Source organism: Theobroma umbraticum, unplaced genomic scaffold, assembly GCF_002168275.2.
Source record: "Theobroma umbraticum cultivar Fairchild unplaced genomic scaffold, ASM216827v3 scaffold_130.0, whole genome shotgun sequence".
Taxonomy (NCBI): Eukaryota; Viridiplantae; Streptophyta; class Magnoliopsida; order Malvales; family Malvaceae; genus Theobroma; species Theobroma umbraticum.
Window position 1 is genome coordinate 307,384 of NW_018397264.1, and position 25,536 is coordinate 332,919.

Consider the following 25,536-nt stretch of genomic DNA (forward strand, 5'->3'; position numbering starts at 1 on the left):
ATTCCTTTTAAGCATGTTCTAATTGTGATGCCCATTCAGAGCTACACAACATAACATATGGGCATAATTAATTAATTAATTATGTCAAAATCGTTGAAACAAACGAATATGCTAAATTTTTTTGTATGTAATTGATTAATTTTTTTAATTAATAAGGTCTTTACATGGCACAATACAGTCAACATATATAGACACAATTAATCAATTTAAATATGAATAATAAATTATTTTATAAATGTTAGATATTAATAAATAGATTTAAAGGAATTAGATCTCTTTAAGTTATGTTTGTTAATGTATGTTAATTTAACATATCTAAACAGGACATATACAAATTAGACGGATTAATTCATATATTACATAAAAGTTTTTGCCTATCAATACAAGTATAATATAAATATAATTACATAAAATTCGAACTTATTTAATTTTATATATTGTATTATCAGATGATGTTTAAAATTATCCATTTTACTTAACTCAAGTAACAAGCGTTGAATAAGGTTTAAACAAAGATTTTATCTTAAAAGTTAATGTTTTCTTAATTGTAGAATAATTGAATAAAGTGAGGAATGGATTTAAATTGTAGAAGAATGTTCCTAATTTGTCGGCGATATGGAGAGAATAGTGGTGAATTGCTTGGGACCAAAGGGGTAAGAATAGTTTTTTGTCAAAAAAAATAAATGTGGAAATGAAAGAAGCATTAAATGATAGACAAAGCACAGGTCAAGAACATCGGCTTGCAGGTGGCTTTTACAATTCATTAGAGGGCGGCAGCGTCCGACAGGGATTGTTTTGCTTGATGAAAGTTTGGTGGGCTTTAGTGTGATGGCCCATACAGTGTTGGCGTACCCATCATTTTCTGAAACATATGGTCCATCCAACCTTCTTTAATTTAACTGCAACCATGCAGGGGCTTCCCCCGCCATGGCCCTCCACGATATTTCACAAGGCGTGCACCGGATTTGTTTGGTCCACTCCAAGGACTTTCACGTCTTGCCTTATATGTTAATGCCTTTGGATATATGACATTTACATATAAAGCTCACGTAAACCATATATTTAAATTTGGAATAATCAAATCACTGGTATTAATTAGTATATATGTTAATTTGAATTTAATGACTGAATCAATTGTCACCAATAAACAATCAAATGTAAATTCACATATATATATATATAAGTAAATAAATACTTAAATATTTGATTCATTAATTAATATATAATTTTTTATTTAAAAAATATAATATAAATTTTTTTCAATTATATATATATATAAGTCAATGGGGTAAATCTCACGTACATGCATCAAAATGTAAAGTTCACCATGGTGTTAATCCCACCATCCCATGCAACATGCTTATACAGTGTACTCTTTGGATTGTCCTTAAAGCATGTCTTTTTCAAATAATTGCAATTTTAAAAAATGAAAAAAAAAAAAACATGGTGAGCTCCTAACTAATTAATGTCAGCATGTCGTTATTGTGTAGTGCTAAAGTAAGGTTGTAATTTTGTAATGACTTATTGTGTAATGTTACGATAAAGATAATTAATATAATATGATTAATTAATCGTATTAAAAAATTTATATACAAACACGAATTATTTATAACACAAATATAACAAAATAACGTAATTAACATGTTTAATTAATAAAGCTCGTATATAATAAAATATAATTAACCTATCTAGAAATAATGCAAATAATATATTTAAATATGATTAACTTATTTAGATACAGTTCTTCCCAAAGAAACTTATTTAAATACAAATAATGAGTTACTTTACATATTTTTAATATCCTAATAAATGAATTTAAGCAAATTATATGGATCAAGTTAAGTGGATTAACGTATTAATATGATTAATTAAATATGTATAAATAGATTACATCCAATGGGTCAACCTTGTATAAAAAATCATGAACATTTCCATATCATGAAAAGTTGAGATAAGCAAAGATTATATAAAATCTAAACCCACTTAATTTCATGCCATATTAAATGTTAATTAATTGTGTAAAAAATAATCAGTGCTGACATAAAGTCAGTCTTCCATGACACACTCCCTCCCCATGTTCCTCTCCTCATGACTACCCTTTCCTCAACTTTTCCTTCTTTTTTTATTTTTATTTTTCCTTTTTTCCAAATAATCCTGCTTATCATGAATAGTGTTTTTTTTTTTGGATTAAAAGTTGAAAAGAGTTTATCATGTAATCCTCATTAGCAATTTATGAGAAAACGTGTAACATGAACAAAATAATAAAATAAATTAAACTTTCCAATATATTGGAAATGCTTTTTAAAGTAACACTAATTATACATCAACATGATGTGATTTATCTAACCTTATTTAAACAATCGTACCTTTTAGGAAACATGAATCGTGTAGGCGCCATTGAACCTTTCATCTAAGTCAAGAAAAGCATTAATTTTGTCAATTAATTCACAATCGAACAAACCCTACACAAGTCATAAATCCAAACAACTTTTGCCCCTCGTTTTTTTTTTTGTTTTTTAATTTTTGAATAACGTGAGATTTGTTAATAGAGTAGCTCCCATTTCAAAATTAAGTGGGACTTACCATCCTGTTTAAATTGCTTTTATTTTTGTTCTGATTCAAGAATTCCCAGAGAGAGATTATGAGGCTAACAGCAGTTGCAACGTCTCTCAAAATCCTCCATAAAAGTTACTTAAAAAACAAGATTCCAAATTTTCAAAATTTAATGTTAGCAATATACTATATAGGATAGATACATCCTATGTATACCTCACGTGTCAAATATTTTATAATTAAAGAAGTTCTTAAATTATTAAAAAAATAAATAAAATTTTATTTGTTATTATATTCAATTAAATTTTATAATTTTATTTTAAACTAAATAAGTTTTTATGGGTCAAATGACATCTTTCATTTTTATACTCATGTGATGATGATATAAATATGACTATATAAATATGCCACATGACATAACAAAATAACAAATGTTATTTAATTAGTTAACTATTATTCATAAGAATATATTTTGTTCAAAATAAAAATAAAAGATTTAGATTGAACGTAATAAAATAATAAAAATTTATTTAAATTTTTTAAATAATTTAAAATTTTACTTATAAAAAAATAGATTTCAGTAATTTTTAAAATATTATGCAAAAATGTTTTTGGAGAAAACAAAGCATGATATGGTTGAGTATAAATGCACCTCATTATACTTATTTGATTTTGATTGTGGATATAGAATAAATCAAATATCATAGCAACACTTTATATATATATATATATATATAATGTTATAGTAACGCATAATTCTTGTATAAGGGGAATAAGGTGGAACAGCTGCGTAGTAAAAATAAACATAACCACAGTCCACAATAAAGGTCGTGTGTTTTTTCTTTTTGAAAAATTAAGAATGTAATGTAGCTACCTACCAAACGAAACAAAGAAATTTCAAGCCCTTTATTTTTAGTAAATTCATTCTATTGCTTTTAGTATTATTTGGGTTTTTTTTTTTTTATTTCCCTCGAAACTGGTAGTTGAGGGAATTCGACTCATGATCTTTTCTAGATCACCCATCAACTCTTTTTCCTGATTTTTGACATGGAAAATAAGTCAAAAAACAATATAAAAGCAAAGCTTCTTCCACATTTGATTCATCAAAAGTCATTTTCCTTTTTTTTAATGGTGGGACCAAAATTTCAAGTACTCATCCGTCTTAACCTTCTATTTCCACAAAAAAGTAAAAAAAAAAAAAGAAAGTATATAAAATTAATTTTGTGTATGTGTTGGTGTGATTAAATAATTAATTTGAACATTAAAGTAATTATTAAGCTTTGATTTTCTTAACCAAAAATCAAAATAAAATGTATGGTAGTTTTGTTTTTTTATGAAAATGATCACATGACCTCCACGTCACCAAATAAAAAATGGAGATCTGGCATTTCTATGTAAATTTGTTTTACCGTACTATATAAAGAATTATTAAGGAGATACGAAGGAAAGAAAAACTGTAATAGTGTGCCTCCCTGTGTAAACGGAAGCAGAGATCTTAAAGCTGAAGTGTGTTGTTAAGACTTAATAAGAGAAGCACTGCACAGATCTAAAGACGACTTGACTTCCCTTTCCTTTCCCTCCCGCCCTCTTTCCGCCATATGACGTAAATTATATGGTTATGTATATTTCTATATAAAAGGAGACAGATACAGTGACAGCAGGGTGACCAACTGTCTTGCTTTCCATTGGCATTTCTCTTGTACGGTAGATCTCAAGCTGCCTCAACCTCTCTCTCTCTTGCTCTTTGAGGAAAGCTGCATTCTAACAAACCAAAGAAAAAAAAAAAAGGAACAGAGATAGACAGAGAGAAGAAAGAGAGATGGGGTTGGGAGTGGAAACAGCAGCAGCATAAGAGTGTCATGGTAATAGTTGGAAGCGAAGATGATGAATAGGAATCTAAGGGAATCTTTGGTGGGCGGGGGGAGGAATAATATCAATGTTTCGGCGGCGTCCCATCATCACCGCCGTGGTCAAAGTTTGACCGGAGGATTATTTACCAGGGATTCCGACGAGAATTTGGATCTCTTCTCCAAAAACCGTCGAAGCCTCTCCGTCGCCTCCTCCGATGAATCCTCCGACGGTACAAAACAATTCACCTATTTTCTCTGAAACTTTACATTTCTTCTCTGCTAGCCCTTGGGGACCTTTCTATTCATTTCATCTTTTTGTTAAATTAATTTCATACTAGAATCAGTCTGTCGGTTACAAGCGGGCAGTTAGCTAAGCTGCTTCTCAATTATTTTTGGAAGAAGAGAAAGATGTTTTCTTTTGGATAGAAAATGATTGATGGTTTCAATTCTATTCGCCATGAAACTATAGCCTCAGGGCCGAAGGAACGATGTCGTTTTAAGTCAATGAAAATTGACCCGAATGAAATGAAACCGCTTTAGTTTTCAAGTGTTTAAATACAAAGTCTGATGTTTGGTTTTTGTTGTGGCAGTAAAACTGGGAAGACTATCGCTTGGATCAGCGAACGTGGGAAAGGGTGGCCTGGATGATCTACTTTCGTCTACAGATGGAGGAAAGCATGACTATGACTGGTAAATCATTATTAGTAGCAGTAATGATAACATAATAATTTTCTTTCTTTGTTTCAGATTAATCACAGGTTTTTCATTTCATTTCCAAATTTAAACTAATCAATTGCCATGCAAAACTCTTCATTCCATCGTATTCTCTTTGGATCTGTTTGGTTGCCATGATGTTTCAACTTTGAATGGGAGTTATCTTTTACTTATTTCTACCCTCAATGATCAAATTGATGTTTTTTCCTTTATTTCATTTCATTTTTTGCTATTTTGCTGCTTTACCTCAGAGCAACTTCTGAGAAAGGATAACAGAAGATGGGGAAGCTCTCCCAAATCTCTTGGTTGCTCTCTTGGTAAAGGCATTCAGATATACCAGTTAGGCTAATGTGTAGGTACAGTTCAATTTTTTTTTTCCCAAAAGCAATAGTTGAATTCTCCCCTAGCTAACACCTTTCCCTTGAAGCTATGATGTTATGGATCATAGCACTAGACACGCCCACTTTGCCCCAATGCCTAATGTTTCTAAAGAATATCACTTGAGGCTGGTACGTAATGCACAGAATGCAGAATAGAAACATCTGAATGAACGACCTTTCTTGATGTGAATCTCTACCTATCATGTTGTCTTTACGCCTTTCAAATTGTCTTTGGTTGATCTAAAAAATTGTATAATAATAGCATACTTACAATGTTGACTTACTTAAGTAAACAAATAACCTTTAAAAGCTAAACTTTAATTTTTATAGTGGTTAAACAACCTTTTTTGACAACTCTTATGGGTAATGAATTCCAGTGGTCACTCAATTGAGACTTGAATTTGGAATCAGTGTTTGGAAATCTTTGTTTCTCTCAATGTATAATAACTACTTATGTCATTAGGCTTCTAACTCCACCGGGGACTCCACTTTTTCCTTCGTCTGAGGGATCTGAATCTCAGTCAACTTCACTAGCTCCAAGAAGCAATTCCAAAGTTAGATCAGTTTCGACTGCAAAGACTTCAAGGGTATGCATTTCCTTCTTACATTTATACTTATTTTCCCCTAAATTGTATGTTCCTGCAAGTTCTGACAATTTTTGGGATTGATGTCTCTATGGTTGCCCTCTTTTTAGTTGGCATTTGATTCTTGTTGAGTTAGCCTTTGGTAAAACAAGAAGCCTCCTTCCTGCTTCCGAAGACCTGTTAAGCATGATACTTGTTCGCAATAACACCAGCTGGCATAGTGCAATAACAGCTTTTGAAGCTTTTTAACCTTTTCCCCTTTTGATAGTTGCTGCAGGGGGAGAGACTGAAAGGGGTGGGGGGATTTGAAATTGAACACCTCCGTATTAAGCTGTGGCTACCATTGAGGCAATGCCTCAGCCACTTAAGTTTGCAACCATGAATGACTAATTTCTCTGTTAATTTCTCTGTTTCAGCTTTCAGTTTCACAATCTGAGAGCAATCATTCCACAAGACCCACTAGAAGCAGTTCAGTAACGCGACCTTCTCTTTCTTCTTCATATAGTACCTATTCCTCAAACAGGGGCCCATCAATTCTTAATACAAGCTCAGCGTCTGTGTCATCTTATACTAGACATTCCTCACCCGTTACCCGCTCGCGACCTTCAACCCCATCTGCCCGCTCAACACCATCACGAGCCTCAACTCCTTCAAAAGTCCGTCCATCTCCCACCAGCTCTTATATTGACAAAAGTCGACCATCGCAAAGTTCAAGACCATCAACTCCAAGTTCTAGGCCACAAATCTCTGCAAACTTGAACTCAACAGCTGTTCGATCAAATTCTCGTCCATCAACTCCCACACGTCGGAATCCAATACCTTCTCTATCTTCAGCAGCAGCTGGAGCTTTGCCATCTGCTGGGCGCACTCTTTCAAATGGTCGCAGTGCAGCTCCAGCATCCCGACCAAGCTCCCCAGGTCCACGAGTCCGGCCCCCTCAACAGCCTGTTGTGCCCCCTGATTTTCCTCTTGACACGCCACCAAACCTTAGAACAACTTTGCCTGATAGGCCAGTCTCTGCTGGTAGGTCTAGGCCTGGTGTTTCTGTCAGTATGAAAGCAAACCAAGACACTACTAGCTCTGTAAATATGCCCAGAAGACATTCATCACCAATTGTCACAAGGGGAAGACTCACTGAACCCCCTGGAAGGACTCGTGTCCATTCCAATGGGCATGCATCTGACATACATGAGTCTCGGAAGACCTCACATGTCTCAGATTCAGCTATGCGGAAACCTGTAAAGTCTTCAACAACCACTGCAGATAGTGCAGGACTTGGGAGGACTATCTCAAAAAAATCGCTGGATATGGCTATTAGGCATATGGTATGCTTACCCTCTACTTGTTATTGAATGAAATTGTTAACTCCTAAGTGAAAATCTGCCTGTTGCAAATGTTAGCCATTTGATGTGTTCTAATACCTTTTCTTTCACTTGATCATGTGGTTAGCAATTTAAATGCAGCTCAGGTGTAGGAAGAGTGCCATTGAAGTAGAATATAATTCTTGGTTTCCACCACTAGCATCATTGCAGTCACACCCTCAACTTGGATATTTTTATAGTCTATTTTCATCGTGAATCACCATGATCCAAAAGTTTTAGCTAGTAATTATCAGGGTCTCAAGTATTAACTTGGTTTTTCTGAATAAGAGATTGGAGTTGTAATGACATGATCAGTGGTTGGAATTGGTTGTAATCTTTTACATAGAAGCTTATGCAGTAGTGAGAGGCTGCATCATGTTAGGTTACTAAAACAAGTGTTCCTACTTCCCTGGGATATATAAGGTCTATTATGCAGGATAATCCTAACACCATTTATAATCTCCAATGTAGGACATAAGAAATGGCACAGGGAGCATTCGTTCCCTTTCTGGCACCACTCTTTTTCCTCAGAGCATCCGATCTGCTACTACCAGAACCCAATCTCTTCGCTCCGTCAGTACTTCAGACTCTGTCAATAGTAATGGAAGCCCTGGTAGCTTGCAAAATGCAGACTTCTCTGAGAACGGAAATAGTATTAGCAGACCTGTAGAGAACGGAAGTAATTCCCTTGATGGAAGATACGCTGCCAAATTAAGTGAGGTGGACATCTATGAGAGTTCCCGTTATGATGCAATATTGCTAAAGGAGGACTTGAAGAATACAAACTGGCTGCATAGTATTGATGATAAATCCGATCCAGGATCCATCTTTGAGAATGGATTTGAGCCTCTGCCTGAACCTTTTGGCCTATTATAACATCCAAGAAGTGGGTTTTTGTTTTTCTAATTCTTCTTAATTCATATTTATTTTTTATTTTTATAATTTGTGCTCTTATAATTATTTGGTTACTATGAAAGAATGTAATCTGACAGCTTTTACCAACGAAAATGAAGAGTGAAGAAGGCAGTAGTGTTTCTGCAAAGGAGAAATCCATATAATTGGCCTTCTGTTAATCATCTGTGTGCCTAACTTCTTCTTGTGTTCCAGGCTATTTGGAGCCGCACAGAGCTAAAGGCAGCCATGAATTTGCTCGTTGACTTGTAGGGAAGATACTGTTATGACTGAAAAACAATTGAATGGATTTTAAACTTAAACAGGGTAACTGTCAACCAAAAGGGGTTAGGCTGGAAATCAACGTCATAGTCCTGGGGACAAAAGCGGATTATCAAAATATGTGTAAAACATGCAAGCCATGTCCTGCCTAACAAGGATCAGGCAGGAAACAGAAAATGATTAAGCTAACATGAAGCAGGTGGGAAATGGAATACAGGCTTAGTCAAAAGGGCCCTCCCATTTCATTTATTATTTATTTGGTAGTATATAATAATCTACTCAACTAACAATGGAGGAGGTGGTTATACACTGAATACCGAAACTTGTTTTTACGAACTTAAACCTTTGAGATTGCCATTCTCATAGCATCTTTTTTTGGAAGCAAGCATTGCCTTTTCCCACCAACTGAAGGAAGCTGCATTATTACACCAAAAAGGTGTAATTTGGTATGAAATTAAAGGAAAGTCTCAAGAATCCAATGCCAATTCCATATGCAATGCTATCAAGTCTAAAGGCCAAATCAAACAATTGATCAGAGTTGCACTTCTCTTTGGATTTTATCCGTTACCAAAGAGCTAGAAACTTTCACTTCTGCTCAGAGTTTAGTCTTCTTTTCCTTCCTCTTTCCACTTTGTCATAAAAATTACAGGAAATGAGAAGGGGAAAAAATAAAGAAAGAGAAAAAGGTAAGTCTTCAGCTGGCGACTTTATTCGAATATAAAAAGCAAACCAAATCTAAACCGGGTATTCCTCATTATCATATTAAGAATTAAACCCTTTCCTTTATGATTATGATTATTATTAGTATTATAATTAAACTTTGTGAACAACTTCACCTTCATGTGCTTCAATAATTAAGATTCTCTCTCACATACGACTTCTCTCTTCAACCATGTGACAGATAATATAAAAGCATTCTATCTTATTCAATTGAAAAATAAATTTGAAAGGAATTCGGGCTTTGCATCTTTCTTTTCCTTTGCGAAGAAACGAAAACCCTTTGGACATTTATTTTAAGCCTGATAGAGATGCCAGCCCAGCAGAGCAGGGAGAGCTACATATCACTTTCGCCAAGTGGAGGGGCACTTTGTCTTTCTGTGATTGTACTAAGGGCATCCAAAGCCAATCCTCTACCTAATATTGGCGAGAAATTCATGAATCAAAACCTACCAATCACTTTTCCATCAAAATGGGTAAGTATCAATTTCTTGTTTCCAGCAGCTGGCACAAAAAATAAGTTATGGGTTTGGCCCAACGGTTCATAATCATATGCCCCCCCTCCTTATGTGAGTTGGGATTGCCCCATAGCTGTAGGTTTTAAAATCAAAACCCATAGTCATCCCTGGTCGTGGAGATTATGAGAGATACAAGGCAAGAGGAGGATTACATTTAGAACTCATTGAATAAACCCCATCACTTAAAAAAGGGAATAAAGAAGACAATCTGCTTGATCCTTTCCATTTTCATAACATGATTAGTTGCAAAAGATTAGTGCTACTTCAAGCAAAGTATCTAAGTTAACTAAATCTTGGGGAGCTGGAAGCATTGGTGTCTTGGGACAGGAAAAACCTGACCCACGGCTGGATTCGGAGAAGTTTCTGCACTGATTAATGTACTTGAAATTTTGAAAAAGTTACCCAACCACCCAACAGGGCAGAGGAGGCTTCACAATGAAAAAAACGATTAGGAAGGATCATCATTACCATACCATATCTTTTCTGTCACATAATTCTCCTTGGTGGGTCTTCCTCCTCTCCCTCACTTTTGTTGTCATCTATTCATTATTCTTCGTGAAAAGAATAAAATTTACGTGGATATAAATATGATATAAATTTAATAATAAAAAAATAATGAGGTCAACCATGTCTCTATAATGTACTTTAAATTTTTTAAAATATTATATACTAAAACAATAATACGTTACACGTATAGAGGGAGAGAGTTCAATTTGACAAGTAGCAGTAAGACAAAAAAGAATTATAAACAACTAGTGTCAAACTCAATTAAATCGAGAAACAGGTGGTGGTGAACCATGAATGGGCAGAACAAGAATCAGTTACTGACTTTACACCCTGAGAGAGAGAAAAAAGGTGATGAGTGAGTCGAGTCAGTCCACCTGCTCTACTCTACTCAGGGTAACGTCGTAATTATGGGATGGACCAACAATTCCAATTTCGTTTCTGCTTTCTCCTTTCAAATTTTGTCAATTTGGGTTAGCTCTTGTTTGTGGGGTCAAACAAATTTCTGATTCCACCGGCTGGCTGGAATATTAAGACTTAAAAAAGGGACCAACGGGACGTGGAATCGTCGACTTCGAGATCTGCAATTCGGAGTTTAAGCCCCGACCCGACGTTAGCTTGACGAACAAGCTGCCTCGGCTGTCGGCTTCCTCCATAACCAACATAATCAAAACCAAACTGCTTTTTTCCTCGACTTAAACTTCTTTTTGTTTTGGTTTCTTTTTTTAGTGTTTCTTTTTGGAGAGTGTATTGGTGAAGAAATGCCGTTAAAGTTTAAGGAATCCAAGAATTGCCATTGCCATTTTAGCTTCTTCTCTTCTCCGTTTCTGAACCTCTTCCTTTGTCTCAGCTTCTTCCTCTCCCACTCATAGTGCTCCACCCAAGTCCCAAAGGTTTGTTTCTCCTCTCTCTCTCCTCTTCTATTTTCAATGTCTTCTTCTTCTTCTTCTTCTTTTGTGTGATGAATTCTGCAAGAGACTGCCATTGCTTCTGGAAAGATTCGAACCATAGATTCTAGTCAATTCTGATTTATTTTCCGCTTTACGTAATACTATGTTGTTTCCTTCCTTAGCTTTGCTCTTTTTTCTGTTTAGACTTTTGACTGTGGACTTGGAGGAGGCCGGTTTTAAGGATTCAACCATTTCACCAAACTCTTTAAATATTGCACTATCAACATTACGTTCTTCAACTTCAAATTCGGGAAAATTAACAACTTTGGCTCTGTTTTTATTATAAAAAATAGAAAAAAAATTGAACAATTCGGTGCATGCTAGAATGGCAGAATTCTACTTAAATTCTGGGCTTTCAGTATGATGAATTGGCAACCAACTTTTTGCGGTTGATAAATATATATGAATCCTAGCCGTTTGCCTACAGTAATCAAACGGTTGTTGTAGTATTTAATTTAATTGAAAATGTAATTAGGCTAAGGGTCAAATAAAGCAAACGCCTTGGGCAACAAAACCCTGATAAACTGCTGTCCTCTCCTTATTATCCATTCCATGGCTCCACACGCCAAAAGCTTGACTTCATAACCTCTGATTAATTAAAAAGTAAGAATCTTGTCATTGCTTATGCCTAGTTTTGAGCTGATAAGGGACTTTGACTAGCCAATGTCTTTTATCAATCTCATCTTCTATTCTTATTTGTTCTGTGTGTTGTGGTATGCCTGTTTTCGTAATACTTGTTTATGATTCTTCATATTTTTATTTGAAAGTCTTTATTTTTGTGAACATTATATTATATTTGTTCAATTGTTCTTGTATGCACAAGTATTGACTGCTTTTGAACTATGGTGGAGAGAGAATTCTTAAAGCTGAAAATGCCCTTCTTTTAAGATTTTGTGTTGCTAGCTTTGCTGCATTGCTTTCACTTTATTGAAAAAGGATTATGCTTTTGAACCCATTTTGGTGATGACTTTACTTCAGTTAATAGTGATACTTATCAAGTTTTTAGTCTTTGTTCCGATTGTATCATGAGACAACAAACTAAACCTCTTGGCAAATGACAGGTTCCCCATGCTATCACTATCTTTCTTTACTAATAGAAACTTTTTCAGCAAACGGGTGCTCATCATCCTTGTTTAGTGATTCATTGAAGCCACCACAAAAGCATATGATTCTTTCTGTGGGAGCAAAGTAATTAATTTTTTCTTTCAAACTTCAAAGGAGATGATCGTGGTTAAGAATATATTGTGGAAAGAATGTCAGTTAGATGACTCCAGCATCTTCCTGATTTCCAAATTTGACCCTTCCCCTTTTTCTTCTCTAATTATCTCTTTGGAAATTTCTACCCTTTTTTCTTTCATGGGAAAAAAACAAAAAGGGGAAAAAAACCATTGTTACTGTTAAGAAAGGGAAAAAGGGGAAAGCTTTATGCTGAATTAATCTCTGAACTGTTCGCTTAATGTAGTATTTGCTAGGTATTGTATTTACATGATTTGTTCAGGTAGGTACTTCTTTGTCTCGCCAACACTGCCTGTTACATAAAACTTTTTCGTCTCTGTTATTTTTTGTTTCCCTTTTTTTTCTCTGGTTTGAGGAAGGAAAATACCTGTTCTAAGTTTTTATTGTTTTGTCAGGGGAATAAAGACTGCTGAGATGAAGCTGCCCTCCTATTTTGCTGCATTTGCCTTCCTGTTTCTGTTTTGCATTCCTGAAACAGTTGCTGACCTAAACTCAGATGAGCAAGCCCTCCTACAATTTTCTGCCACTGTCCCTCATGGGCGGAAACTTAACTGGAGTCCGGCTAACCCGGTATGCACTTCATGGGTCGGCATCAACTGCACCAAGGATGGATCCCGTGTGCTTGCTGTCCACCTTCCTGGTGTTGGACTGTATGGTCCAATTCCAGCCAAGACACTTGGAAAGCTGGATGCTCTCATGACCCTCAGCCTCCGATCCAATCGCCTCAGTGGGAACCTTCCATCTGACATACTCTCCCTTCCCTCTCTTCGTTACTTATACCTTCAGCATAACAACTTTTCAGGTGACATTCCTTCCGCTCTCCCTCCAAGGCTGGATTTTCTTGATCTCTCCTTCAACTCCTTCACAGGCAACATTCCAACCACAATTCAAAATTTAACAAACCTGACTGGTTTAAGCCTTCAGAATAACTCCCTTACAGGCCTTATCCCCAATTTCAATCTTCCAAGGCTTAGGCTTTTGAATTTGAGCTACAACCATTTCAATGGGTCAGTACCATCTTCCCTCCAGAAGTTCCCTGCTTCTTCCTTTGTAGGAAATGATATATGTGGGCCTCCACTGAACCAGTGTATTACAATCACACCTTCGCCTTCCCCTTCCCCTTCCCCTTCCCCCACTCACTTGCCTCCACCAAAAGTACCAGAAAATCCAAGAGGGGGCTCCCATAAGAAATTAAGTACGGGTGTTATAATTGCCATAGCAGTTGGGGGTTCTGCACTGGTTTTTTTCATGTTGCTTATGCTAGTGCTTTGCTGTTTAAAGAGAAAGGATGGTCAAGGTACTGTTACATTAAAAGGTAAAGGTGGAAGGGGTGAGAAACCTAAGGAGGATTTTGGGAGTGGGGTGCAAGAGGCTGAGAAGAACAAGTTGGTCTTCTTTGAAGGTTGTTCATATAATTTCGATCTTGAGGATTTGTTGAGAGCTTCGGCTGAAGTGCTCGGAAAAGGGAGCTATGGTACAACCTATAAGGCTATCCTGGAGGAAGGAACAACAGTGGTTGTGAAGAGATTGAAAGAAGTAGTTGCAGGGAAAAGAGAATTTGAACAACAAATGGAAATTGTGGGAAGGCTTGGTCAGCACCCAAATCTTGTGCCTCTTCGTGCTTATTACTATTCCAAGGATGAGAAGCTGCTGGTTTATGACTACAAAGAAGCTGGCAGTTTTTCCTCGTTATTGCATGGTACATTTATTTGATCATGTTTTATTCCTTTTCATATTATTTTCATTATACATTACAATCATGTTTGAAGATCAATTACTAATGTAATTTATGGATAATTTACTACAAGTTTTAAACAACTTTAACCTCAGTACAGTAGATCAAACACAGATGTAGCTTATGCAGAAAGGAGAAATGCAGTTGTCTACTGCACAAATATTTTATGCTCTGACTAGAAATCTGAAGGATTATCCATTTTCATAGTCTTTTCTTCGTAATTTCATTACAGGAAGCAGGGAAAGTGGACGTATTCTGCCAGACTGGGATTCCAGGGTAAAGATTTCCCTGGGAGCAGCAAAGGGCATTGCCTATATCCATTCTTGTGGAGGTGGAAAATTCATCCATGGCAACATCAAATCCTCCAATGTCCTCCTCAACCAGGACTTGCATGGCTGCATTTCTGATTTTGGATTGACTTCTTTAATGAGTTTCCCAGCTGTTCCATCTAGAAGTGCAGGATACCGAGCTCCTGAAGTGATTGAAACTCGAAAATTTACTCAAAAGTCCGATGTCTACAGCTTTGGTGTACTTCTCCTAGAGATGCTGACAGGCAAAGCACCAGTCCAGTTATCAGGGCATGAAGATGTGGTCGACCTTCCAAGGTGGGTCCAATCTGTTGTTAGAGAGGAATGGACTTCTGAAGTGTTTGATGTAGAGCTGATGAAATATCAAAATGTTGAAGAAGAGCTGGTGCAGACGCTTCAGATAGCAATGACATGTGTGGCAAGGTTGCCAGACATGAGGCCTACAATGGAGGAAGTAACCAGGATGATGGAAGAAATTCGGCCATCTGATTCTGAAAACCGGCCCTCGTCAGAGGACAACAGGTCCAAGGGCTCAAATACTCAAACCCCATGATTACTGCAGCCATGTTGCCGATGTTACAAGTTCAGACTGCATGTTGTGAGGCCTCCATCCATGCGTTCAATCCATGTAATTCTTTCAGGATTTTAGCATAACAAGGATGTGTCGCAACCTTTTTTTCTCCTATCTTAATTAATGTCAACTCTGCGGAAGATTAGAAAAAAATGGCCCAAAACTGTAGAAAGTGTAAGAACAATCAGGGAAATAATCGCATCCATTCTGTATTTATAGAAAAATCATTAATTCTCACAATTAAAGCCAAGATGGTTTGTTACAAGCCATTAAATCCTCTTGGGTCAACTAACCCATCCAATATATTCCAAAATGGTGTGAATAAGAGCAACAAAGATGACTCTTATCCACAAGATAAAACAAAATATAAAATTAGTATTTTCCCTCTTGGCAGATACATTTATCAGTACAAAAACAAATGTAGTGGGCCCAATATAGGCCCATCTTTAATCTCTAGTTCATAAGTATACCAGGTATATTAAGAAAAAAAAGAAAAGAATAATAAATTAAAAATGCATCTAAGTTAAGACTCCGAGCTTTAAGTAGTGTTGTTAACCAGGTCAGCACCACTAACATATTTAGAAACAAATGATATTAGCCGGAATGGAGCACCAATCAGGGGAGCATCTGAGAGTGGCACAGCATTTTGTTCACTGTCAATAGGCTGGGACTCCAAATCTCGTACATCAGAATCATTGAGAGGAATCTGCACAATTTCTCCAGAGTCTTCACTATCAATTTTCCCATTGTGCATTGAAGCAGCTTCTAGGGAATCTAACTTTGGAGCCAACATAGAACCATTCTCAATCGGTTCAGGTATAGAATAAGACAAACTGGCAGTTTCATCAACTTTAGCAATCGGAACACTTCCCATGGCTGAAGAAAGTCCTGCTGCCATACTTTGTCGCTCAAGCTCAACATACAACTCATTCACCTGACACAAAGTTGATCAAATTCGCAACATGAAAAAGACTTTGTATATTGGCTTTAAAAGGAATAGTAGTAGTAAAAATTAATCAAAGTGCATTGCAGGAAAAGGCACCTTCTCAACAAGCTCTGCATTCTCTGTGATCAGTTTGCCAACCAGAGCACTTGCTGCTTCAATCTGAGAGTTCAGATCCTCATTCACAAAAGCTTGCTACATTAGATAAAACTAGTCAACTACATTGTTCTCTCTTCCTAAATTTCTTCAGAGACATAAACACGGTACATTATAACCTTTAATTGCTAAGTAGACCATAAGTACTTGTTTGTTCATTTATTTGAATATATCTGAATAACTTCAATACACCAAAATTGAGACCAACTTTTGGCCGATGAAAGCTCTCACAATAGCAAACAAACATGGAGGCAAATCCACTTATATCTCATGAATCCTCAATTATGGTGAAACTAGCAAAATTTGCTACAACCAGAAACAGAATAGCCAACACACTAGAAAAAAGGAAAGCTCAAAGTGAGGTTAAAGGAAGCAAACCTTATTAACTTCATCTGATGAGGGACCAGAGGTCAAGTTCCTCTCAAAATTTTGTTCATTTAACTGCAGGCCAGATACATTTTCTTTGAGCTGCTGATTTTCTTGTGAAAGCTTGCTCCTGGATTCTTCCAACTCAACCACCTGCCAAGCTTTGTTTTAATTTCCAGATCAGAACAAAAAGAAATGCACTGCAAAATTGTTAAGAGTTTGGTGCAGCCCAAAATTGATGATACTAACAATTAAAAATCAATTTATATCAAGAAAAATAGGGAATCAATCACACCATAGAGTCCAATAAACTGCTAGCAAAACTAGCCTTTAAAGTACAAGGATGAAAATGCTGTACCTGCATTTTTAGTCTCGTAATATCACGATTCAGGCTAGAAATTGCTTCTTTGGTGGAATTCTGTAAACAGAGAATATTTAAAATTAGAACAACAAACCTGATTGCTGCACCTGAGCATTTGGCTTATTGGTTGGTACATGATCCCCTTCTCTAAAGAGTAGGGTTCGAATTCCCCTTCCCTCAATTATAAAAAAAAAAAAACCCTGATTGCTATCATGTTTTAATGCTTCAGATGTAGATGGAAGATGAAAATGAATAAAAACTTCAATGGCAAACCAAAAAACTCCTGTTGTACAATAATCCTGAGAAAGATCCACAAAGTTCAGAACAATCCCAAAAAGGAAACCGCATACAAAAGGGCTTTGACACAGTCCAGAATTCAATTCAATCTCAGGTCCTTGCTCCCAAGAAATCACTATTTTCCCAAGAAAAAACATAAATAGTCAATGTAATTCTGAACACTCTCCAAATGAAATCATAGAAAGGGCCTTAACACAGTATAGACTCCAAGCAGATCACAGGCTCCTAATTCCAATCTTCCAATAAAATGCATTACTGATACACATGAAAAGAGTAAAAGTGACTACCTCTGTCAGAATCCAAGACTCTTTCTCTTTCTCTAGCTGTTTAATCTTTTCCTCCAAGTTTGCCTGCACAATATTATCCAACTTTTCTCAAGATCACAAGTAGGAAAGGCTACACAATTAGACAAGCAACACAAATACATATCCCAGAACGGATTTGGACCTGAAAAACACAGACACAAAACTCTAATCAAAACAACCAGAAAGCTATTGGGAGGCCAAATAGAAACTTTACCCCTTTCAGACCCAGAGCTGCTTTTTCCTCCAGTAACTGACTAATTTTTTCGTCCAAGCTGGCCTGCATGTTGCATGACAGTACGAAATTCATCCCAAAATTTCCCAAAATCCTTCAAATGACAATACTAAAGATACAAAGAGACAGACAGCTGCTTTACTAGTTCATATGTCATTAAAGGATATAGGCAAAAATGGGGAAAACAAAACATTGTAAGATGTTGTCCTTATGTAATATTTATCAAACTAAATTACCTTTTCTTGAAGCCAGAATTTTTTTTCAGTCTGTAATTCTACGATATTCATCTCTAAACCAGCCTGTAAATCATCTAGTTAGACATAGCAGTTTCCAATGGATAATAGAAATAAAGAACATTCAAATAAAAATCAGGAAAATATTAGGCCTTTTGTAATAATCTATCCCCACAAATATGTGTGAGAAAATATATATCAACTTTTACTATATTGTACCAAAAAATAGAGAAAACTTTAGTATGTTACCACTTTCTGCATATTTGATTCATTTTCATATTGCAATTGGCGGATTGTCTCCTCTAAGGAAGCCTGTAAGAAGACAGAGGGTTACTTTGTGCTTCAACAAAAGAGAGAGAGAGAGAGAGAGAGAGAGAGAGAGAGAGAAGTTTAAACTACAACAGGAATGTTGTATGACTACTTGCAGAGAGAAAAAGCTAAAGCCATCCTTTATGCATGAAAAAGCTCACAGAATATTAGCTGTTAGCCCCTACATTACCTCTTTCCGTAGCTGTGAATCATTTCCATACTGTAATTTCAGGATTGTCTCTTCTAAGGAAACCTATAAGAAGAAAATGAGCCACTCATGCTTCGCAAAATAAACCAAAACAAGGAAAATGTTGTAACATGACTAAACTGGAAAACAGATTTTTCTAAGAAAAAAGATCTGAATACAATTTCAGGAAACATTTTTCTGTTGATAACCACAATTAAGCTTGTACCAAATTACCTCTTTCTTTAAGTGTGAATCAAACTCATTTCTTAACTGCTTGATTGCCTCTTCTAAGGTAGCCTGTTTAACACAACCGCTTAAGCTAATCAATTAAATACTATAAGAAAAGGACAGGAACTTTCATAAAATGAGAACAGGAAAAAAGCAAACATTTTCTTGCTTAAACAAAATTTAACAAGATAATTTGTTTATTTCCGCCAATGATAACATCAATTTAACCTCTTTCTGTACGTGTGATTCATTTTCATTTTGTAAGCGTTTGATTGTCTCTTGCAAAGTAGCCTGTAGAAATAAAACAAGTTATGCTGAGGTTAGTCGTACCAATAAAAAATCCAAGGCAAATAAATAAATGAAATATGCAGATATAGTTCAAGTTGATATAATATCTTGTCTATTTCCACGACCAGATGAATCTATATTACCTCTTTCTGTACATGCGATTCATTCTCTTTTTGTAATTCTCTAATCATCTCTTCCACAGTGTTCTGAAAAAAAGCCATAAGGTTAATGCATGAACAATAAATAGTAATGGAGACAGCGAATTACATTGAAAATTCAGAAGAGAGGACAAGAAATGACACGATAAAATACTTTAGCTCCATTTGCTCCACCTTTATGTTTCTCGTTTTACCATGGATTAAACATCGGGTTTTATAAGTAGCAGTAAGTGACTAAAAGAAATCAAAATTTCACAACGAGAATGCAAAGGAATTTTGAGGATCCTTGCGATTGTAACATGGAACACAAACAATTTCCTATTATTCTTTAGCATTACCCTACGCTGTAGGACCTAATATATCTAAACATTAGAACTCCTAAAGAAATCTAAAACACTTTCAAGTTTTAAGGGAGAGTTGTGGATATAAAACAAGTTTATCTTATGGCCGTCTATCATGATTCGTGCATTTGCGTTATTAATGTCACAATATAATCGATGTTCTTAAAATAGAGATAAATCAAAGGATATTATCATACATACTAGAAAAGATGAATGTCTACAAACAATTTACAACAATTCCATATACAATTTGAGTTATCATTTTTCAATTCATAATAAAAAGAAAAGGAATTGCGAATAATCAAAGGCAAAGCCATTAACCAAACCAGAATAAACTTAAGAACACTAGCGAATCAGTCACTTACGGCAAGAGAGCCATTAGGCTGATGCGTATCCAGATCCACCTCAACATTACCGGGGACGTCGCCGTTCTGGCAATTGCCGACATGATTATTCTGATCTACATCTTCTTCTGTGGTTTTGGTCTGCTTGTTTTTCTTTTTGTTTTTTCTCTTCTTCTTCTTCTCATCCTCCATTTTCTTTTAGATTCGACCGCTTACACTTGCAGGTTCGATCCACCGAAGAATAAATTTTAAATTTATTTAAAAAAAAACAATTTACTACGACTCTATTAGTATGTTTTATTTTACCAAAGGAGGAATTCCAAGAGGAAGACTGCTTGAGGAATTGATTTTGTCTTTAGGGCTTTTGTTCGATCGCTTTCCCTCTTTACCCTGTCTCTTTGTCAACTTACTGATTATATACAAAACTTAATTAAATTAATACTGTATTTAGCAAATCTGGCGGTTGTGATCGCTCGCTCAATAAACTAAAGGCTCGTTTGGTAGCCCTGATGGTATCTTGTTTGGTTTATTTTTTAATCAAGAATAATTATTTTTAAAAAATGATAATTTCTTAAAAAATACGAAATAACCAATACCAACTCCTCTCGATATCAACCATTCGACCTCTTGTGAAATATAGGCAAAATTTTTTTAGATAAAAACTCCTTTACTTGTTATCCGAAAAGTTCTTTTTCTCATTTTCGTTTTCTTATTCCTCTCCTTTTCTCATCTTCCCCTCACCCTTCTTTCTCTAAGCAAGCTCCGTCTTCCTCCGCTAACGCCGTCAAATCTTATTTTTTATTTTCCTTTCACCTACGTCGTGAGAGGAGAAAAACTTCAGTAGTCAGATTTGGTCAAGAACAAAGAAAAGAAAGCCAAAAAAAAAATTAAAATAAAAAATTATTGATATTATAAATAATATTTTTTAGTAATGAGGAGAAGAGAGATTTAAATTTATTCTTTAAGTAAAAAGATTATACACCATGATAGAAATGTTTAAATATAAATTATAAATAATATTTAATAATAATTAAGTAATATTATAAATAATTAATTAGTAATTAATCTTTTAATTAAAAAAGAAAATTAAAATATTAAAAAAGGAAAAATAAAAATAGAAAAAAAAATCGTATCATTTTACTACTAAATCTTAACATTTGAATATTAAATTGTTAAATTATAATTTAATGATAACACCTTGTTAAAAGATAATGAATTTCAAAAATCTCAAAATTTTTATTAAATTATAATAAAACATATATTTATCATTTTATCACTTTTTTTTATTATTTCAAAATAATTTTTCCTAATCAAATATTGAAATAATATGCAATGACAATTTCATTCAATGAATTAAATTATATAATAATTATTTTATCATATTTTCACAAAATAACTATTCTATTTTTTTCTCCTATTTCATAAACCAATTCCTTCTTTTACTTTTTACAGTTTAATTTGATGTTAAAACCTAGTGGCCTGTCCAGTCCAAAGGGTCATTAAACCAGAGAGATATTGGATCAATCAAAAACTTTAGATGGGTCAAACAGAGAATTAAATCGATTTTTAACATTTATTTCATTATTTAAGTGTATGTTTTTGTTAAATATTGACAGCATCTAATATTTATTTAATACAAGAATTGTATTTTTAATATAATACTACCATCCCTTAATTAGAACGACAAGTTGAAGCGAGACACTTCGCCGATTGTATTTTATTTGTTTTACTTCAAAAAGAGATGGGTCTTTTATAATAGGAACTTGTCATTGTGCTTGCACGTTGGCTATTGGCCGTTCTTTCTCTTGTCACCATGGCTATATAGCATTTTGTGTTAAATCAAATTTTAAATTTTATCATATAATTAAAGTGAAATGATGTCATCTTTCATCTCTTTTCCACGTGAAATTATACTCACCAATCACTTAAATATCTTTTTCTTAGAATGCACCAGATCCAATTTTATTCTTTCAAATCAACTTATTGAGGAAGAATTTGCAAACTAATAAAACTCAGCAAGCAATCTAATCAAATCCCTCAAAATTCCTTTCAAGATCATCGGATCGATTTAATCAGTGATTTATCTTGTTCGAAATAAATTATTTGTATGATTGATAATAAGTTGGTCAAGAACCGATCAACTTTTCAAATAAATTGAATTTGATTAAGTTTAAAATTTTTTGCAAAGATGAGATTTGAATGATTGACCTCTTGATGTCTTATATCATGTCAAACCCATTAATATTTTTATTAATGCCTTAACATTATGTATTTATCACATTTTATACTTATTCAGTAATAAATTTTTTTTTGTTTAAATTAGATTGATCAATTAAATTGATTCGATTGCAAATTGAGACCCTTTGGCACAACTATTAAAACCATTAAATCAATGGAATGCCACACAAAATTACACATTCAAGGGTAATTCAATTCACTTGTTGGTTAAGAGAAACTGATGAAATGAAAAATGGTAACAATTGATTCTGCAATCACTGTCAAAAGCGTTTTATCTCATTAGGAACTTACGGGTGGCCTAAAAACCATTGCTTTGGAAAAAGGGCAAATGCTTGGGTTTAAGAGCATAGTTCGACATGAAAGAGAAAGGAAGGAAGAGTAGCATTTTTCAACTTTTCAAAAGGTTAACTTTTTTAAGAGTTAGCTATGGCTTAATTGTCATTTTCTTCGTAATACACCACTAAAAGCGAAATATATCTATTTCAAATTGTCACATATTCAACTTTAGTAAAAGATAAAACAGATTTTAAGCATATAAATATGTGTCTTCCTTTTTCTAATAGATATATATTTTGAAAATAATTGATATCAAAATAAATTCAGATCTTCACTACTGTAAGATTCTCAAAAATATATAAAAGTCGAGATAAACTCGGACTGGTATAATCTCTCTTCTATAAATAAAGAAGTATGGTTTTAAATTGAAAGCATGACCCTCTCTTACCTTTCCCTTTTGTGTCTATTCTAAAAGCATGTGGTATGATTTGATTAAATAGTTAAAGAGACGAACCAACTTAATAAAAGGAAAGTTGAAAATTTTAATTATTACTTGAGATATAGAATTTTATATATTGTTTGTATTTTAATGGTTTTTTTATATCTTTAATGTACATAATATCAACTTGTTGACTTGTAAATAGTGACTTGGCACTACATATAAAAATTAAGGTCTGTACATATTTTTCAATATAGTGTGAATAATACACAAAAGACTATTCAGTGCTTCCCTTCTAGATATTTTCTCCATTCTTTATTGAATTTCACATGGTATCAGAGCCTTGCTCGATCCACGAAGCTTTCTGATTTTCCTACCAATATATTTTGTCAACCATTTTCAGATTATCAAATTTTTCTTCATTGATTTCTTAGTCTTCCTTTTATTGTCCTCTTAAAATCTTCGTTTTTTCGTCCTTCCTCTGTTCTTCCATGGCTGGAACTACAAGCTTAAGAACTTTTTTTCCTCTTTCTGAGGACCCTCAATCTCTTTACTTTCTTCATCATTCAAATCACCATGGGTTAGTGGTGATCAATTCCAAACTTACCTCCATTAATTATGTCTCTTGGAGTCGTCAATTTATGTTAGCCCTTTCCATTTAGAATAAGGTTGGGTTTGTGGATGGAATGATTAAAGATCCTAAAATTACTGATGAGATTTATGTTTTTTGGCTGCATTGCAATAATTTGATCGTTGCATGGCTCATCGAAGTGATCTCTCCATTGATCATTTCCATCATTTTCTACATGAACTTAACATGCCAGATCTAGGAAACTCTTAAAAAGAGGTTTTCTAAGCCCGATGATGCTTGGATTTGTCATTTTTAATTTACTCTATCCAACCTGAATCAAGGGATGAAAGGTATTGATGCTTATTTTATTAAGTGAAATGTAATATGAGAAGAACTAAGAATTTGTAGACTTTTGCCTAGTCGTGAATGTGGTTCTTGTAACAAAAAGTGCTTTAAAAATATATAGATCAGTATGAGAAAGATATAATGTTTAAATTTCTCATGGTCTTAATGAATCCTTTGCTGCGTTGAGGTCTCAATTATTGTTAATAAAACTTTTCTCCACTTTAGACAAGGCTTATAATCTTGTTCTAAGGGAAGAAAGTCAACGATCTATATCTATCAATCAAGTATTTCATAAAGCTTTTACTATGACCACTATTACTTATGGTAGAAGAAAAGAAAAACCTAATGTCATTTGTAGTCATTGTAGTAAATCTGGGTACATAAAGGAAGAATGTTATAAGCTGGTAGCTAGGTTTTTCCCTTAATTTTAAGTTTATAAAAGGCAAGGGAAATCCCAAAACTTCAAGAGCTGCTTCTCATGTTAACAACTCTACAGTGAGGATATTACAGACTTTTTGTCTAACATTTCCCTTACCAAGAATCAAATTCAAAGGCTCATGGTATTACTCAGTAATCAAGGAACAGATTTGGTTAATAATCCACCCTTAAACACCAACTTTTAGATAAATTTTCCTCGGCATACTCCTCTCATTGTGAACTTTACTATGGCAAGTATGATTCTAATCTCAAACTTTTCATCAATACAACATTTACCTTTTGCTAAGCTTATTGTAAATTTAACCATCATACCTAGATTGTAGATTCTAGTGCAACAGATCGTATTGCATTTTCTTTAACGTCATTCATATTATCCAAGCCTATTTAAAACATCTATATTGAAATGCCTAAAGATATTAAAGCCACAGTAACTCATATAGGAACTATTAACATATCACCACTTATCATTCTGCATAATGTGTTGTCTGTGCCTGAGTTTAGATTCAATTTAATTTCAATGAGTGGTTTTACAAAGTCCAAAATAGATCATTTGACATTTACTGATAATGGTTGTGTAATTCAAGACACAAGTACTTTGAGAATGACTGGTCTTACTAAGGTACAAGCAGGCTTATATATATTGCAAATCAAGTTTCCCACCACTCAAGTTGAGAGTTATACCTTTGGAGATTTTGTTTTCAAATTACCTCATTAGAAGATTTCTAAATATGTATCCAAGAATTTTGTTCCTAACAGTTCAAATGTTTTTAGTGTCAGTTGTAACATATTTTCTAGAAATTTTGATGTTTGGCATTTTTGTTTAAAACATACTTTTTCAAACAAATTATATGTTATTCAACAGTTTTATTTTAATGTAAGTACTTCCAACTACACAATTTGTGAAATTCGCCCACTTGCTAAACAAAAAAGGCTTAAGTTTCCTTTACATGAAAAATCTACTATTTCTTGTTTTGAGTTGGTCCACATGGACATTTGGGGTCTAGATTTTGTTATTACAATCCAAGGTTATCAATATTACCTTACCATCGTAGATGATTATAGCAAATTCACCTAAACTTTTCTTATGAAAAATAAATTTGAAGTTTCTCACATTGTACCAAGTTCTTACAACATAGTTAAAACACAATTTAATCATAAAATTAAACAAATAAGATTTGAAAATGGCTTTGAGTTTAATCTTTTAGGATTCTTTTCTTCAAAGGGCATAATTCATCATTTTTCATGTGTGAATACACCCTAACAAAATGGGGTTGTAGAGAGGAAATATCAACATTTGCTAAATGTTGTAAGAGCTTAAATGTTTCAA

General features: G+C 34.3%; 3 protein-coding genes across 5 annotated transcripts; 2 read left to right on the forward strand and 1 right to left on the reverse strand.

Moving 5' to 3' along the window:
* Positions 1-4,072: 4,072 nt before the first annotated feature.
* On the forward strand, positions 4,073-8,515 carry LOC110421346 (serine/arginine repetitive matrix-like protein). The gene is made up of 5 exons (XM_021434928.2): positions 4,073-4,633; positions 4,994-5,093; positions 5,961-6,084; positions 6,498-7,406; positions 7,914-8,515. Exons 1-5 carry the CDS (start codon positions 4,435-4,437, stop codon positions 8,316-8,318), a joined length of 1,737 nt encoding a protein of 578 aa, XP_021290603.1. The 5' UTR covers positions 4,073-4,434; the 3' UTR covers positions 8,319-8,515.
* A 2,257-nt stretch (positions 8,516-10,772) lies between these two features.
* On the forward strand, positions 10,773-15,266 carry LOC110421344 (putative inactive receptor kinase At5g58300). Of its 3 annotated transcripts, none has more exons than XM_021434923.1 (3): positions 10,773-11,247; positions 12,936-14,239; positions 14,508-15,266. In XM_021434923.1, exons 2-3 carry the CDS (start codon positions 12,955-12,957, stop codon positions 15,134-15,136), a joined length of 1,914 nt encoding a protein of 637 aa, XP_021290598.1. In that variant the 5' UTR covers positions 10,773-11,247; positions 12,936-12,954; the 3' UTR covers positions 15,137-15,266. The 3 variants fall into 3 exon arrangements, with proteins under 3 accessions (XP_021290598.1, XP_021290600.1, XP_021290599.1); XM_021434925.1 differs by lacking the exon at positions 10,773-11,247 and adding an exon at positions 11,805-11,907; XM_021434924.2 differs by lacking the exon at positions 10,773-11,247 and adding an exon at positions 12,214-12,802.
* A 61-nt stretch (positions 15,267-15,327) lies between these two features.
* LOC110421350 (Mitochondrial ATP synthase D chain-related protein) lies at positions 15,328-20,301 on the reverse strand. The gene is made up of 13 exons (XM_021434934.2): positions 19,924-20,301; positions 19,203-19,265; positions 19,000-19,062; positions 18,778-18,840; positions 18,547-18,609; positions 18,297-18,359; positions 18,051-18,113; positions 17,797-17,859; positions 17,565-17,627; positions 16,978-17,037; positions 16,632-16,772; positions 16,197-16,292; positions 15,328-16,088 (listed from the first exon to the last, which is right to left on the reverse strand). The coding sequence occupies exons 1-13, from the start codon at positions 20,092-20,094 to the stop codon at positions 15,693-15,695; spliced, it is 1,368 nt and encodes a 455-aa protein (XP_021290609.1). The 5' UTR covers positions 20,095-20,301; the 3' UTR covers positions 15,328-15,692.
* Positions 20,302-25,536: the final 5,235 nt, after the last annotated feature.

Bases quoted from the DNA above. Each gene is read 5' to 3' on its own strand.
- LOC110421346 (XM_021434928.2), top strand. From the start codon at position 4,435: ATGATGAATAGGAATCTAAGGGAATCTTTGGTGGGCGGGGGGAGGAAT. The intron at 5,094-5,960 runs GTAAATCATTAT...TTATGTCATTAG, and splicing joins GGAAAGCATGACTATGACTG to GCTTCTAACTCCACCGGGGA. The intron at 6,085-6,497 runs GTATGCATTTCC...TCTCTGTTTCAG, and splicing joins CGACTGCAAAGACTTCAAGG to CTTTCAGTTTCACAATCTGA.
- LOC110421350 (XM_021434934.2), bottom strand. From the start codon at position 20,094: ATGGAGGATGAGAAGAAGAAGAAGAGAAAAAACAAAAAGAAAAACAAG. The intron at 18,114-18,296 runs GTAACATACTAA...GATGATTTACAG, and splicing joins AATCAAATATGCAGAAAGTG to GCTGGTTTAGAGATGAATAT. The intron at 17,038-17,564 runs GTAGTCACTTTT...CTCTGTTTACAG, and splicing joins AGTCTTGGATTCTGACAGAG to AATTCCACCAAAGAAGCAAT.
- LOC110421344 (XM_021434923.1), top strand. From the start codon at position 12,955: ATGAAGCTGCCCTCCTATTTTGCTGCATTTGCCTTCCTGTTTCTGTTT. The intron at 14,240-14,507 runs GTACATTTATTT...ATTTCATTACAG, and splicing joins TTTTTCCTCGTTATTGCATG to GAAGCAGGGAAAGTGGACGT.